Below are 15,162 nucleotides of genomic sequence, written 5' to 3' on the forward strand. Positions count from 1 at the left end.
CCAACATTTCATTTAAATCAGGCTACAGCAAATATATGAAGAATCCGAGACTTTCTGTTATGGTGGAAAAATACCCATTCGCAGGCACACAAGAACACTTTGAAATTATAAGTCTTCAGATAAAATCGAGGTTTCTGGGCTGTGGGAAATGTTGTTTCATGTATACCTATTTGAATTTCTTAGTAATCATAGAGATTAAATAAAAGAGAGACACGCCATTTTTCAACTGTCACGTAAGCAAAGAAGGAAAAAAGGTCGACATCATGTTGCTGGTGGGAGTGTTAGACTTGTGGAGGGCAAGCTGCCCGTGTAGACCAGAACCTAAAATGCACGCCTTTGACCCAGAACTGAGCTTACGTGTGTAAAGACTGAGCTTACAAGAATGCTCACTGTAAGAACGATTTTTATTAGCAGCAAAAGACTGAGATGCCCTGTGTGTCCCTCAGGGAGGACGAATGGAGTAGGGTTAGGGCACAGCGGCAGCTGGAGGCTCTGCCTGGGGCTCCTGGTGGGCGAGGGTGGGGCCGAAGGGGGCGTTTGGTGTGAGACTAGAGGGGCAGGTAAGAGACTGGTACCAGCGGTGCGCTTAGAAGAGGGTTCAGGGTGAGGGGGTGACTCCTTCCCTGGCCATTTGTACCACTTTGAACCTTCTCAGAAAAATTGCAGGTGTGTGTGATGCTCATTTGAAACACTCGTATCCTGAGTTAATTCTTTGCAGTTTTGAGATTTTAATGGCAAGACTGTTTTGTCAGCTCTCCCTGTATCCTGTTGAGGCTGAAGCAGTCCTTGTGACAGCTTGTGTCCCGAACAGAGGCGAGGGAGCCCACCGGCTGGGGCCCGTCCAGGCAGCTGAAGTCACTGAGCTTTTCCGTCTTTTTACATTACTTGGTGTTTAATAATCACCTTAGAATGGACTCAGTCGTCCCTTGTTATTTACTTTCTGCTGATCAGAGGTTTTCCTAGATTTGGCAGTCTAGGAAGAAAAGCATCTTTTTTTTTTTTTTTTTTTGGCGATACGCGGGCCTCTCACCGCTGTGGCCTCTCCCGTTGCGGAGCACAGGCTCCGGACGCGCAGGCTCAGCGGCCATGGCTCACGGGCCCAGCCGCTCCGCAGCATGTGGGATCTTCCCAGACCGGGGCACGAACCCGTGTCCCCTGCATCGGTAGGCGGACTCCCAACCACTGCACCACCAGGGAAGCCCCTATTTTTATTTTAAAAGAATTTTTTTCTAGAAGCTCCTTAAATATAGATATGCGAAACTTAAACAATCTCTTTCATTTATTAGCCTGACAGTGAACTGTCTTTCATGCTGTTTTCTGTTATTATTTAGTTGACTTCTGCTATTTATCTATAAATCCTTGCAAAAAAGCATAATAAAAATAAATTATGCCGGAAGCAGTAATGCTGAAATACCACCCACTATTACAGCGTGCAGTTTTTTTAAATAAAATGCCAGCTTGGGTTTTTTGATGTTTCGGTCTATAAATAGCTTAAGTGAAATTAAACCACGTCACATGGCTGCAGTAGATATTTTCATGCTTCTTCCCAGTTTTTAAAATGTGGTTTTGCTATTGTTTTTAGCATTTTTTCTGCAAAGTCGTGACCTTGAAATGCTTTACTTACCTTGCAAGCTCTTTTTTAGAAGTAGCTGTACTATAATTCAAGAGAAGTAAAAGGGAAAAAGTAAAAATATTACCCAAGATGCCACCATCCAGAAATAGCCATTTTTAACATTAAGTGAGCATCATTGACACAGTGAAGAAGACTGAGCTATTGTGGGAAAAAGGGGAAAAAAAGAAAGCTCATATCTTTAGAATACAAAGATAATTTTTATGCAAAGACAGATTAAAAAGTTAATGTATAGATAGAAATATTTGTGTTAAAGTAGAAATAAGCTTTATAATTTTACTTGAATTTAGCTGAAGAACTGTAATCAAAATGAAAATGAAGTAATTCCTGAACTTCAGTTAAAAGTTTCTTCCATACCTCAAGAATTCAGTTCTAAAAGGAGAACATCAGAGAGGTTGGAATTGTAGGGGTTTTTTCAAGCTATGTTTTTTATCTTAGAGTTATTAATCAACTAAGAAAGTAGAGAAAATTCAGCACTATTAAAATGCCTTCCCTTCACCCCTCCCCTAACTGCGAGGTTTTTTTTTAAGAAATACCGTGTTTAGATTGTGAGAGTTTAAAGTAGTATTTACATTCTGTTCTTTTCCCTGGTTGGTTAGTCTGAGTTCTGCGGATTAGTTTTTTTGTCAGAGCATCTGTCTTTGAGTTCTTTATCTGATTCGTTTCTTGGTTGTTTGAATTTCATAAACAAGTCAGTTTTACAAGGGTTCCATTTCATGCATTCTTGAAAAGTGCCTGCCGTTGACCCTGGTGTAGGAAGGAAAACTTGCCTGGGTATAAAATACTTGGGTTGTATTTTCTTTCTCTGAGATCTTGTAAACTAGAATCTCACATGGTCCTTCCTATCAGAGAAACCTGGGTTGGCTGACTTTTGCCACCGACTAGTTGAGTGAGTGAGTTGGTTGGTTCTCATTAGTTGCTCCTGGGTGCTGTCCTCTGAGATCTTATGTTTGAAAATGTCTGCCGCCCTTTGACATAAATAGCGACTAGGCAGCGAATAGTACACTTCGCCACACTTGCCTGGAACCTGGGGGCGTGGCTGCATGTTGCTGTGGAAGGGGCGAGGCCAGCTCCATCTTCCCCTCCCTCACCCCTTAAGAGCTTGCTTTTTCTGACTGGATACGTGAAGAATTCTCTTTGCCCTTACATTTTAATAACGTAATCAGCATAAAGCCCCCCGTTTTCCTGGAATTCATTGTATACCCTTTCAGTCAAAGATGCAGTTCTCATTTCAGGGAAATTATTTTCTGTTATACCTCTGAACTTCTTTTAAAAGACACCAGCTTCCTTATTTTGGATCATCTTTTTCTTCCATATCTGTCATTTTCTTTTGTGTTTTTTTTTTAATGTTTCTCTTTGGCATTCAGCATGATTACATCCACTTCCATCCATCTTCTCCTTGGTTGGTGACTTGGTTTTTTTCAGCTGTGACTGTTGTGTTCCTTATAGTCGATAATGGTGGTATTTTGGGCCTCGGTTTGTTTTCTAAACTCTCCAGCAGGTTTGCAGACCTTTTCTGTAAAGGATGTAAGCGTTTCCAGTGTGGCAGCCGAGCAGCCTCTGTGGCGGCTGCTGGTGCTGGTGGAGCATGAAAGCCACACTGACCATCGGGAGCAAGGGCATGTGGCCGAGCCTTAATAGACCTTGATTTATGGACACCGAACCTTGAATTTCATAGAATGTTTACATCATGAAGTGTTGTTTTGTTGGTTTGTTTTGGGTTTGTTTTTGAACTGTTTGAAAATGTAAAAGCATCCTGAGCTCTCCCGAGCTGGGCTGAAGCAGGCGCACGGGCCCAGTTCCTGGCCCTGCTCAGCAGGATCCCTTCCATCTCATTACTAGTCTTACTTCCTTTTCTTTGTGTTCAGTTGAAGTCCTGTCTCTCCAGATTCGTCCGTGGCCCAGAGAACTCGGGTTGCCTGGGTTCTGTCTCCTTCCAGACTCCGTTCTTTGCTGTTTGCACGGCATGTTCCTCCCTGGGCTCCTTTTGCTGGGCCTTGTCCTTCTCACCTTCCCCCACTCAGGTCGGCAGCTCCATCCAGACCTTTCATCCCAGCACTGGCCACCCCTGCTCGACACCGTTCTCACCTGCCCTGAGATGCTTTGTCGTCCCTCCCAAGTGCAGCTCCTCTGGAGACTCCATTCTCTGCTCTCACGAGATCCCCAAAATGCCCTGGAGCAGATGTCCTTCCCCCAGTCGGGGGCCCAGGGGAGACTTCTGACAGCACAGAGCCCGGGCCGCAGGCTCCCACCTCCCATACCCCTGAGGCTCTGCCTCACCCTGAGCTCCTGGTCTCGCGCTTGAGCTGCCTGATGGTTCCACCCGGACTCCCCAGGACCTGTTCTTAGGTAGCTTGCCTCCAAACCCTCCACACGGTATGAAAAATCCAGGGCATTTTGCTTGAGGGTCACTGATGAAGACTTTAAGTAATAGTTGGAGACAAGGCATCTTGAGAAGCAAAAAAAAAGAGCAATTGCTTTTCAACACTGGCCTTAAAGTTCCTGAGTCACACATTCATGTATCTAAAACGGATCCATTTGGGTGGTTTCCAGTGCGTTTACAAGTGAGAAATTCTCCGTGTCACTACAGAAGTCTTCAGATTTTCCTCTTCCAGTTTGGTGACAGCAAAACAAGTCTCCTTTTGTTTGGGGATTCTTTCTCCTTAAACACAGGGCTGTCTGGATGTCACAGTGAAGGAAATTAAGCAGGGTGGCTGCTGTGAGCCCACGTTGAGCTTCCATCTTCTCGAGCATCTGGCTTCTGAGCCCTTAACAGCCGTGGGCCACCGCCATTCACTGTGGTGAGAGGAGCCCCAGGGTTTTTAGACACGGTATGTGCTGATCCAGATGCTGAAAGCTTTTAAGTGTTCGGGGCATGGGGAGGGTCATAATATATTATTTTTTAAATAAATGTATTTATTTATTTTTGGCCGCGTTGGGTCTTCGTTGCTGCGCGCAGGCTTTCTCTAGCTGCGGCGAGCAGGGGCTACTCCTCGTTGCGGTGCGCGGGCTTCTCATTGCGGTGGCTTCTCTTGTTGTGGAGCACGGGCTCCAGGCGCTCGGCTTCAGTAGTTGTGGCTCGCGGGCTCTAGAGCGCAGCAGGCTCAGTAGTTGTGGCGCACGGGCTTAGTTGCTCCACGGCGTGTGGGATCTTCCCAGACCAGGGCTCGAACCTGTGTCCCCTGCATTGGCAGGCGGATTCTTAACCACTGTGCCACCAGGGAAGTCCCAGGGTCATATTTTTTTACTTAAAAACTGTGGATGTAGAATTTGAGGGAGTTTTTGTTTTGACTGTAATTTTCCCTTGCAATTGTGTATGATACACAATTGTATCATCAATTGTATATGATAGAGAGCTAGTAGATAAGTGCTCTGCCTAGAGCTAACGGCGGCCAGGAGGGGTTTTTAAGGAAGTCCTGAAAATTATCCCAGTCCATGAGGTGAAGCCAGAAGGCTTGAGAACAGACATCAAGAGACAGTTGCGTGGATAAGAGAGTCTTAAGAAAAGGGATAGAGAGGGAGGTTTCAGCTTTGATTTCTCTCATTCTACTTCTGAAGCACCTTGAACGTTTTTAACATTCCCTGGGATTATTGGGCACTTTCCTCCCCCTTGAAAATGCAGAATTCAGTGATAATTTTGCTTACCATTGAATTGTGTTGTTGATGCTTAATGTTTAAACTCCTATAGTTTAACCTCTCCTCAGGTAAAGGTTTTCAGTGTGAGAAAGCTAACTCTTATCTGTAGGCAGAAAAAGATTCTCCAGTCAAGTAGACTGGTTTTTTGGGTTTTTTTTAGTATATTTATTTATTTATTTATTTGTTTTTAGTTTTGGCTGTGTTGGGTTTTCATTGCTGTGCACGGGCTTTCTCTAGTTGTGGTGAGCAGGGGCTACTCTTCGTTGTGGTGCATGGGCTTCTTATTGTTGTGGCTTCTCTTGTTGGCGGAGCACGGGCTCTAGGCCCACGGGCTTCAGTAGTTGTGGCATGTAGGCTCAGTAGTTGTGGCTCGCGGGCTCTAGAGCACAGGCTCAGTAGTTGTGGCACACGGGCTTAGTTGCTCCACGGCACATGGGATCTTCCAGGGCCTGTGTCCCGCATTGGCAGGCGGATTCTTAACCTCTGCGCCACCAGGGAAGTCCGACAGCTGTGTTTCTTGAGCTGTTGGCTGCTGGCACCAATCTGGACAGGCCGTGTTCCCAGCCTGTAACCCGGGGTGTTCCGCTGACTTCCATTCATTGCTTTCCTGTGTTGTTAGTGCTGTTCTCTCCTTGTTTGTTTGTTTACTCCTGTATTTTGCTAGAGCATGTCCTCCAGTAGTTTGCGAAGAAAGGGTACCAGGAAGACCGTTTTTTTTGATTCTTGAATGTCTGAAAATGCCCTAATTCTGCTCTCACTCATGGTAGGTCATTTGGATGGGCCCAGAATTGTGGTTTGAATATCGCCCTTCAGAGTTTGGAAGGTTCCAGGCCACCATCTCCTAGAAGCCTTTGCCCTGTGCCATTCCAGTTCCTGTTCTTCCACACGTGACTTGTACATTCCTTGAACAAACTGGCATCGCGGGCAAGCCATGCTGGGAAGAGCAGTGCATGGCGTTCCCACCATCGTGGAGCAGAATCAGCGACACCCCTGGGGGAGTCCGCAGTGCTGGCGGACGGAACCAGGGAGGCCCTCGAGCCAAGGCTTCCGGGGCCCAGGGGCCTGAGGAAGCCCGGGTGAGGCCCGATTTGGGTAGTGGTGGGGAGGGGGCATGGGACCCGAGGCAGGTGCCTCACAGAAAGGGAACGTGGCTGGGGCCTTGATGGGGAGTGACGCGGCTGGGTGGGCAGTATGGGGGCTCTGGCTGGTCTAGGAAGGGGTCCCTGGAGCCTCTAGGGCAGCGGCCGGAAGGGCTCTGGTTCCCAGGAGGCGGGTATGGGTCCGAGAGAAACCACGGAGCCCGGGCTGACTCAGCGGGAGGAGGCGCGGCCGCAGGAAGCAGGAGCGGCAGTGTGTGGGGACGGCTGTGTTCTGGACGCGTCCCTTTGAGAGGTTTATGAGATGTCCCAGTGCGCGTGTTGAGCAGGCACTTAACATACCAGTTCAGCTCAGAGCTAGAGACAGCAGTTCTGGAATCAGCAAGTGTACGTAGGATTTAAAGCCGTTGAAGTTATTAGGGAAGTCCCAAGGATGCAGGTGGATGGAGACTGGTTGGCCATCCAGTGACGGAGGCCAAGGGGCCAGGCGCTGCCGGGGGTGGGCAGGGCCGCTGCGGGCGGGCGGGCAGTCTTGCTGCTGCTGCTGCCCAGGCCCGCTCAGCTGGTAGCACGGCGCTTCTTTTTCACGATCTTGTGTGGATAAAGTAGATCGGTCTTTTAAGAGTATACTTATTTTTCTCCACGGAGCTCAGGAAAGCTATTTTCTTTCATTCTTAATACAGACACACGTTTATATTTCTGAACTGACAGCAGGGATTGCTGACCAGCCCGCTGATCTCCAAGAACCCTTCCAAGGCTTACATTCTCTTCTGAGAGTTAGATTTGTACGAGATTAAGATCACATACAAGAATCAGTAAATTGGCTCTGATTTTTGCAAGAAGCCCGTTGAATAGAAGGGCTTTGGAAGGTAATTAGGCAGGTCTGTCTGACCCTGGGTTCCGCAGCTCTGTACGTTTCTGAGCGCACAGAGTGTCAGGGAGGAAGTGCTTAAGAATGTGCCGGTGGTTTTAAGCGGCTTGATCTTTCCACACAGCTATGCCTGCCCTTGGGAAGTGGAGGCACCCGTTGGCATCTCTGTCTTGGATTTATTTGGAGTAGGCATGTTTAAGTAAACATTGTCATGATGTTTATTAAAATCACATCGGCATTTAACTTTGTGTAAAACCCAATTCCCTCTTTAAAAATTCAACAGACAGCCCTGAGAACAGCAAGAGCCCTAGTAAGGAGTGTTATGCCTTGGAAGCCCGGTGAGAAGTGGGACTGCGGGCACCCTTTGGAACCCTGCACACCACACCATCCCGTGTCTAGGATGGGACGGTGAGCTCCAGGGAGCCAGACCTCTGTCTGTCCTTTGCTCTGTCTGGTCCAGCGATTCTCAAAACTTAGCATTCGTGAGAATTTCTGAGTTGGGAGCTGTACACAAAAACACATGTTCTCTAGTTGGTAGTCATTTTAAAGGATTTCCAATTCAAGGATTTCAAGAGCTGTGAGGCCCCACTGCAGCGACGAGCGCACATCTGCAGTGTCTGCCACGGGGTGGTGCCGGCGGCTGGCTCCTGCTCTTGCGGAATACCTCAGCACGCACCTTGCTGTCAGCGGGCTTTGCTTGTCACACGCTTCTCTAGTGCCTGCTCTAACCTGGGAGCTGTGCAGCCTCCCTCTCACTGCTTTTAAGATGCTTTGCCTTCTGGGACCATAGCCCTGATCGCAGAGAACTGCCCCAGGGATGTGTGTGCAGGAGGGCAGAGCAGGGGCCTCCTGGGGTGGGAGATGGTTCTGGAGGTAAAAACTTTGGTTTAATTGAGGTACAGTTGATGTGCAATATTATGTAAGTTACGGGGACGCAACATAGTGAATCACAACCTTTAAAGGTTATAGTCCATTTATAGTTATTGTAAAATAATTGGCTGTATTCCCTGTGCTGTACAGTATGTCCTTGTAGCTTATTTATTTTATATGTAATAGTTTATGCCTCTTAATCTCCTACCCTTGTCTTGCCCCTCCCCATTTCCCTTTCCCCACTGGTAACCACCAGTTTGTTCTCTGTATCTGCGTTTTTGTTATGTTTACTCATTTTAGTTTTTAGATTCCACATATGTCATGTCATACAGTATTTGTCTTTTTCTGTCTGACTTAATTCACTAAGTGTAATACCCTCCAGGTCCATCCATGTTGTTGCAAATGGCATTATTTCATTCTTTTCTATGGCTCAGCAATATTCCACTGTGTGTGTGTGTGTGTGTGTGTGTGTGTGTGTGTGTGTGTGTGTACACCACATCTTCTTTATCAGCTCATGTGCTGATGGACACTTAGGTTGCTTCCATATCTTGGATATTGTAAATAATGCTGCTTTGAAAGTTAGGGTGCATGTATCTTTTCAAATTAGTGTTTTCATTTTTTTATATATATATTTATTTGATTTCAAGGGGGTTTTTTGTTTGTTTTTAATATTTATTTACTTGGTTGTGCCAGGTCTTAGTTGCGGCAGGCGGGTTCCTTAGTTGTGGGTCACTGGCTCCATAGTTGAGGCATGTGGCCTTAGTTGTGGCATGCGAACTCTTAATTGTGGCCTGCATGTGGGATCTAGTTCCCTGATCAGGGATTGGACCCCAGGGCCCCTGCATTGGGAGCGCGGAATCTTAACCACTGCGCCACCAGGGAAGTCCCTGGTTTTTAGTTTTTTGAGAAACCTCCGTACTGTTTTCCACAGTGACTGGACCAATTTACATTCCCACCAGCAGCATATGAGGGGTCCCTTTTCTCCACATCCTCGCCAACCTTTGTTATTTGTTGGAGGTAAAACTTAGGAGGGGCTTCACAGCAGGCAGAAGACACTGTTTGGAGCTGCCCCTGGCACCTGCAAATGAAATGAGGGGCATGATACTGTTCACCATAGATTGGGGGGCAGGCCAGGCCAGGCGTGGCTCCGGGCTGAGGTTGGCCTATCACTGTCACATCCGCCCCGGGCCTCAGTGTCTGTGGGGAAAAGGACAGAAACAACCTTCTCCCTAAAATCTTTTCATCTGTGACATCCTGCACATGAAATGGGAATCTGAGGGAAACAGTGCACAGTTGGCTGCACTGTTGGGCCCTCAGCTGTGGCGTTGCCCCAGCAGGCACCCCGCAGCAGCAAAGTCTGCGTTCTCAGCTCGCCAGGCCTCAGGTGTTCCATTGGCATCAGGGTTAGTTTTGGATACAGAGGGATTTTCAAATTCCTGTTCACCTTTGCAAGGTGTAATTAGAATTCGTTGGAAAGGACTCACAGAGCGCGTGGGTGAGAAGTGAGAGGGCATCCTGCGTGCCTTGTCTTTAGGTTTCTGCTTCCAGTCTGTCCTCCTCTGCAAGATCCCCAGGGGCGTGCCCTGGGCTGGCCTTCCAGTGTGGGATCCCTGCCTCCGGAGTAAGACTTGGCTCAAGGCTTAGGAGCTGCCTTCAGGCTTGGAGGCTTTGTTTGATTTTCACACATGGAAATGGAGCCTCTTCTCTTTGTGAGCTCAGCTATGCATTTAAATTTTTCCCTTATATTTTACAAGCATTTTTAGGTATTTGTAATGGGTGAGTTCCTGAGTTAATCTGCCGTCTTTCTGGCAGGGTTATTTTTAGACTTTGTTTTAGTTTAATTTGATGGGTGACTCAGGTACAGACTGATGGTTAATCTGCATTCATTCTTTCAAAGGAATGATCCTTAGTTTTGAAAATAATTTATTCACTTCTGTTACATAAAGAATGCATTAAATTGCAATTGCATAATATATAGTTGACACTTAACTGTAAACTGTTCTAATCCATACGCCTCATTGGTTGTAGCTACGACTTTGAGATGTATTTTGGCCTGTTTTCAGGCCAGAGGCTGGCCACCTGGCATAGGAGGGACATGGAGTGTCTGTCCTGTCCTTGAGATGTGACACTTTGGGCAGTAGCAGCTCTTGCTGCCCCTCCCAAGACAGGGGGTGCTCTGTGGGCGGGGCTACGCTCTGGTCTTGCCGTTGCTTCCTCACCCCTCCTCCGTGGCGGTGTCTGTGCCCAGGGGTGAGAAGAAGGGCCCCCGTCACTCGACCGAGTGCAGGGTGTGTGGGGAAGTCGTTCCATCGTCTCAAGGAGGATGATACAGCTCACAGAAGCCTCTGTTCATATTTGAATACCTGATTGGGTTAGGAAAAGCTTATATCTGAAGCATCGAATCCATCTGTCCACCCAACAGATTCTGTGTGCTGAGCGCTGGGGTTACAGAACAAACGTGTCTTTCCTGCCCTCTGCCCCCGCCTTCCTTCAGAGATATGCTTTGAATGTCTCTGTGCTAAAGATCACACAGAGAGGATATTGAGGCCACACATCTTTTTTTGAAAATGTGGAATATTGTGGTGAACGTGAACAGTGGTTGGTGCACGGCATCGAGCCAGCGATTCACAACTTGGGAGTTCAGACATGTATAATTCATAGAAAGTAAGTCGCTACCAGCCGCGGATATGCCTGCAGCACGTGTGAGTGATGCAGTTGTCCCAGCCGAGGCGGAAAGGCTGGGGTATAGCTGTCAAGGACGGGTTGTGAGCTGCTGCACCACTGACACCTTCCCCACGGAGCTTCCAGTGCGGGAAACTGTGGTCAGTGTAAAGGCTCTCACTATTGGCAAATGTTTTTGTTTTAAAGTAGATTAACTGAAGATCAAAATAAAATTCCTTAATGAGAAAAATCTCTCACCATGCTCTAATGCAGAGGAAATTAAATCTCTGTGTAGTCAGAACCAGTTGCTTATCTACAGCAGGATTAGAAATTTAAATTCTTAATTAGTTCATTGGATCTTCTGTGATTTCACTGGTTTTGAATATTTTCCCCCCAAATAAAAAATGAATAAATTTACAGGAATTTTGATTGTTTTAAAAAATGGGCTCTATCTTACAGATACTTGCATGGGTGGGCAAAATATATAGGAAGTGATTGTACTTCACTGTTTATAATAATAGAGCCCCAAACGATCTCAGTGCCGTCAGGACTTCTTAAATCAGTTGCAGTACGTCTCTGTGCTGGGGTGAAGGCATGCAGGGGTTCAGAGCAGCACAGCTTTGTAGACAAGATGACTTCCAAGACAAGTGTTTGTTTGCTTATTATTGAAGTACAGTTCATTTACAGTGTTGTGATAGTTTCTGGTATACAGCAAAGTGATTCAGTTACATGTATATAAGAAATACATACCAGATTCATTTATATGAATGTTGTACATAATATATATTCTTTTTCAGATTCTTTTCCATTATAGTTTGTTACAAAATATTGAATATAGTTCCCTGTGCTATACAGTAGGACCTTGTTGTTTATCTGTTTTGTGTATAGTAGTTTGTATCTGCTAACCCCAAACTGCTAATTCATCCCTTCCCTCCCTCTTCCCCCTTTGGTATTGTTCTCTATGACTGTGAGTCTGTTTCTATTTTGTAAATAAGTTCGTTTGTATCGTATTTTAGATTTCACATATTAGTGATATCATATGATATTTGTCTTTCTTTTTGTCTTAGTTCACTTAGTATGATAGTCTCAAGTTCCATCCATGTTGCTGCAAGTGGCATTATTTCATTCTTTTTTATGGCTGAGTAATATTCCATATGTACCACATTTTCTTTATCCATTCCTCTGTTGATGGACATTTAGGTGGTTTCCATGTCCTGGCTATTGTAAATAATGCTGCTATGAACACTGGGGTGCATGTGTCTTTACCGGTTAGAGTTTTCTCAGGGTATATGCCCAGGAGTGGGATTGCTGGATCATACGGTAGTTCTATTTTTAGTTTTTAAAGGAACCTCCATACTCTTTTCCATAGTGGCTGTACCAATTTACATCCCCTCCTACACTGTTGGTGGGTTCCCTTTTCTCCACACTCTCTCCAGCATTTGTTATTTGTAGAGTTTTTAATGGTGGCCATTCTGACTGGTGTGAGGTGGTACCTTGTAGTTTTGATTTGCATTTCTCTAATAATTAGCCATGTCCAGCATCTTTTCCTGTGCTTATTGGCCATCTGTATGTCTTTTTTGGAGAAATGTCTATTTGAGTCTTCTGCCCGTTTTTTGATTGGGTTGTTTGTTTTTTTTGTTACTGAGCTACATGAGCTGTTTGTATATTTCTGAAATTAAGCCCTTGTCGTTCACATCATTTGCAGATGTTCTCTCCCATCCTGTGGGTTGCCTTTTCATTTTGTTTGTGGTTTCCTTTGTTGTGTAAAAGCTTATTAAGTTTGATTAGGTCCCATTTGTTTATTTTTGCTTCTGTGTCGTGCCTTGGGAGACTGACCTAAGAATACATGGCTGTGATTTATGCCCAGACAAATGTTTAAATGAGAAAAGTAAGGAGAGGAGAGAGTGGAGAGCTGGTGTCAAACGGGGAAGCCAGGGAAGGGTGTTTAGTCCTCAGACGGATCACCTCACAGGCCACACAGGAAGGGAGCTAGTGCTGCTGGACAGTGGACTTTGTCCTAATCTGCCCGCTCTGCAGTTAGGGAGGACATCAATTGTGTAGTAGGAAGGTCCACGTTGGGCTGCCTTGAATGTCCCCGTGCATGTTCACTTTCCATCGTCCCTGGGTGTGTGTCTGGGCATTGCCTGATTCTTCCAAACTCTGTGTCACCTGGGCAGCCTTTCTTATATCCGAAAAACAAAACGATGTGGTTGACATTGGACAGAAGTGATATTGCATTTGGAAAAGTGTCCCTTTTTCCTGCATTGTGGATACTCACCAACTAGCCTGTCTTTTGCCACTCTCACGCCCCCAAAATGTGTCTTTTCACAGCGACAGTGGCAGCCATGTACTACAGCTACTACATGCTGCCCGACGGCACCTACTGCCTGGCACCTCCCCCTCCAGGGGTTGACGTAGCCACTTACTACAGCACCCTGCCTGCCGGGGTGGCCGTGTCCGGCTCCGCTGGAGTGACAGCCACGGCCCCGCCCCCTCCAGGGACCACGCCACCGCCCCCCCCAAGCACAGCAGAGACGAGTAGTGGGGTGACCTCCACCACCATCACCACAAGGTATGCTCTCACTTCTGCTGGTCACCTGGAGCACCTGTGTTCTTGGTTTGGGCTTCTTTATAGTGTGAGTCACATAGAGGGTCTCCGTTACCTGAGTACTTATTATCCAAATCCCCGAGTTGCAGGGTTGATTGGGCAACGGAAACTGTCATGACATAAGCACTTGTAGCAGTGAGGTCCAGCCACTGAGAAAATGAACTCCCAGACAGCGTCCCGCGCCGCTGCCCTGACCCAGCATCTGCTCTCTCCCGTGTGCCGCCATCTCGGCGGGGCAGCACCAGGCACGGGCAGTGTGAAGCGAGGCCCAGTTTCTGCCCAAAATGCAGGATTTCATAAAAGCCGATGCAAGTGAATGGCTCACGAGCTGGTAGGAAATGCGGATCTGCTGTTAGTTCAGCTAACCATCGACTAACAGAGCCAGCAAGGCAGGGACTGGACCCCCGCGCCTGTCCTGGGGAGCGTGGAGGGGGCTCTGAAGGGCGTCTGCGGGTGAGCGAGCACTTCCTAAGAGGCACTGGCACGTCTCAAGCTGACAGGACAGCCGCTCAGGAGCCTTGACGGAGCACTTGGATGGTTCCCGCTTCCTGATCATGCTAAGGCAGGAAACAGGAAACGAAGGATGATGAGTCACGCTGGCCAGCATACCTTCATATATATACACAAATTCACACTTGATTTGTCCTTGGTTGTTTCTAGAATTAGCAACTGGGGGAAATGTGAGGAGAGAAAAGATGAACCTGTGTTCATGACCTTAAGTGTCACTTTGAGTAAAACCCCTGTTTTCATCATTGGCAATGATATTTTGGTCCCTGTTTCAAATGGATTGACTTTGACTAGTTTTCTGTAGTCCCAGTCATCTCAGATAAGGGCCTCCCTGTCTGTGTGTAACTTACCTGCCGGTGTGAACTGAGACAGTGCAAGTCCCCCAGCAGCCTTGCTGGCCGCCCCCCTGCCGCTGATCTGGAGGAGGGCCTGGCACTGTGTGTGTGACCCAGCTCTCCTCTGCAGTGCACTTGCTTCCGTGGCCGCCATCATCCCCCCGCCCCCCGACATTCAGCCCGTGATTGACAAGCTGGCAGAGTACGTGGCCAGGAACGGCCTTAAGTTTGAGACGAGCGTTCGTGCCAAGAATGATCAAAGGTGAGTGAAGGAGTTTATGTGGGGCAGATGAATGGTATTTGGGGTTTAGTTTAGCTTCTTTTTTTAATCTAGCTACATAATTGTTTATATATATGTATATATATGTGTGTGTATATATATATATATATATACACACACACATATATTTTTTTTTATCCTTATGTGTTTAGATAAATATATCTTGTTAAATTACTTAGAGTTGGGGTGGTTGTCTTTTTTATTGTTATAATTTTTTTGTTTGTTTAACTTGTTTTGCTTTGTTTTTTTAAAAATGTTGAACCTCCCTAAAATAAAAAGCTGGAATTCATGCTTTTCAAGAATCTGCTGTGGAAATTCAGACACACACTGCACTTTGTTTTTTTCATCAAATAATGTTCCGTGCTCGGGTCGTAACATAACAACAGGAGGCTGTGGTCGCAACACGATCTGTGTGATCGCCAGGGTCAGTCACTGCGAAGCCTCAGAGCAGCAGGTGTGGTCCGTCGGAGCCGAGGGGTGTCACAGCGAGCGAGCGTGTCTTGTTGAATGACTCGTCCCCTTCTCTGTTCCTAGGTTTGAGTTCCTGCAGCCGTGGCACCAGTATAATGCCTATTATGAGTTTAAGAAGCAGTTCTTCCTCCAGAAAGAAGGGGCTGAAAGCGCACAGGTGTGTGTCTGGGAGGAAGTAATCCTCGGGATGTGCACT

At 46.7% G+C, this 15,162-nt stretch overlaps 1 protein-coding gene across 3 annotated transcripts in view; it reads left to right on the forward strand.

The window, feature by feature from the left end:
• Positions 1–15,162, forward strand: part of SFSWAP (splicing factor SWAP) — an 82,602-nt gene that overhangs the window by 21,333 nt on the left and 46,107 nt on the right. For all 3 annotated transcript variants that reach the window (XM_067701246.1, XM_067701244.1, XM_067701245.1), the window contains 3 exons: positions 13,097–13,337; positions 14,346–14,477; positions 15,030–15,123. In XM_067701246.1, coding sequence (XP_067557347.1) covers positions 13,097–13,337; positions 14,346–14,477; positions 15,030–15,123 — 467 coding nt within the window. The remainder of the gene's footprint in view (positions 1–13,096; positions 13,338–14,345; positions 14,478–15,029; positions 15,124–15,162) is intronic.

Source organism: Pseudorca crassidens, chromosome 12 (assembly GCF_039906515.1).
Source record: "Pseudorca crassidens isolate mPseCra1 chromosome 12, mPseCra1.hap1, whole genome shotgun sequence".
Taxonomy (NCBI): domain Eukaryota; kingdom Metazoa; phylum Chordata; class Mammalia; order Artiodactyla; family Delphinidae; genus Pseudorca; species Pseudorca crassidens.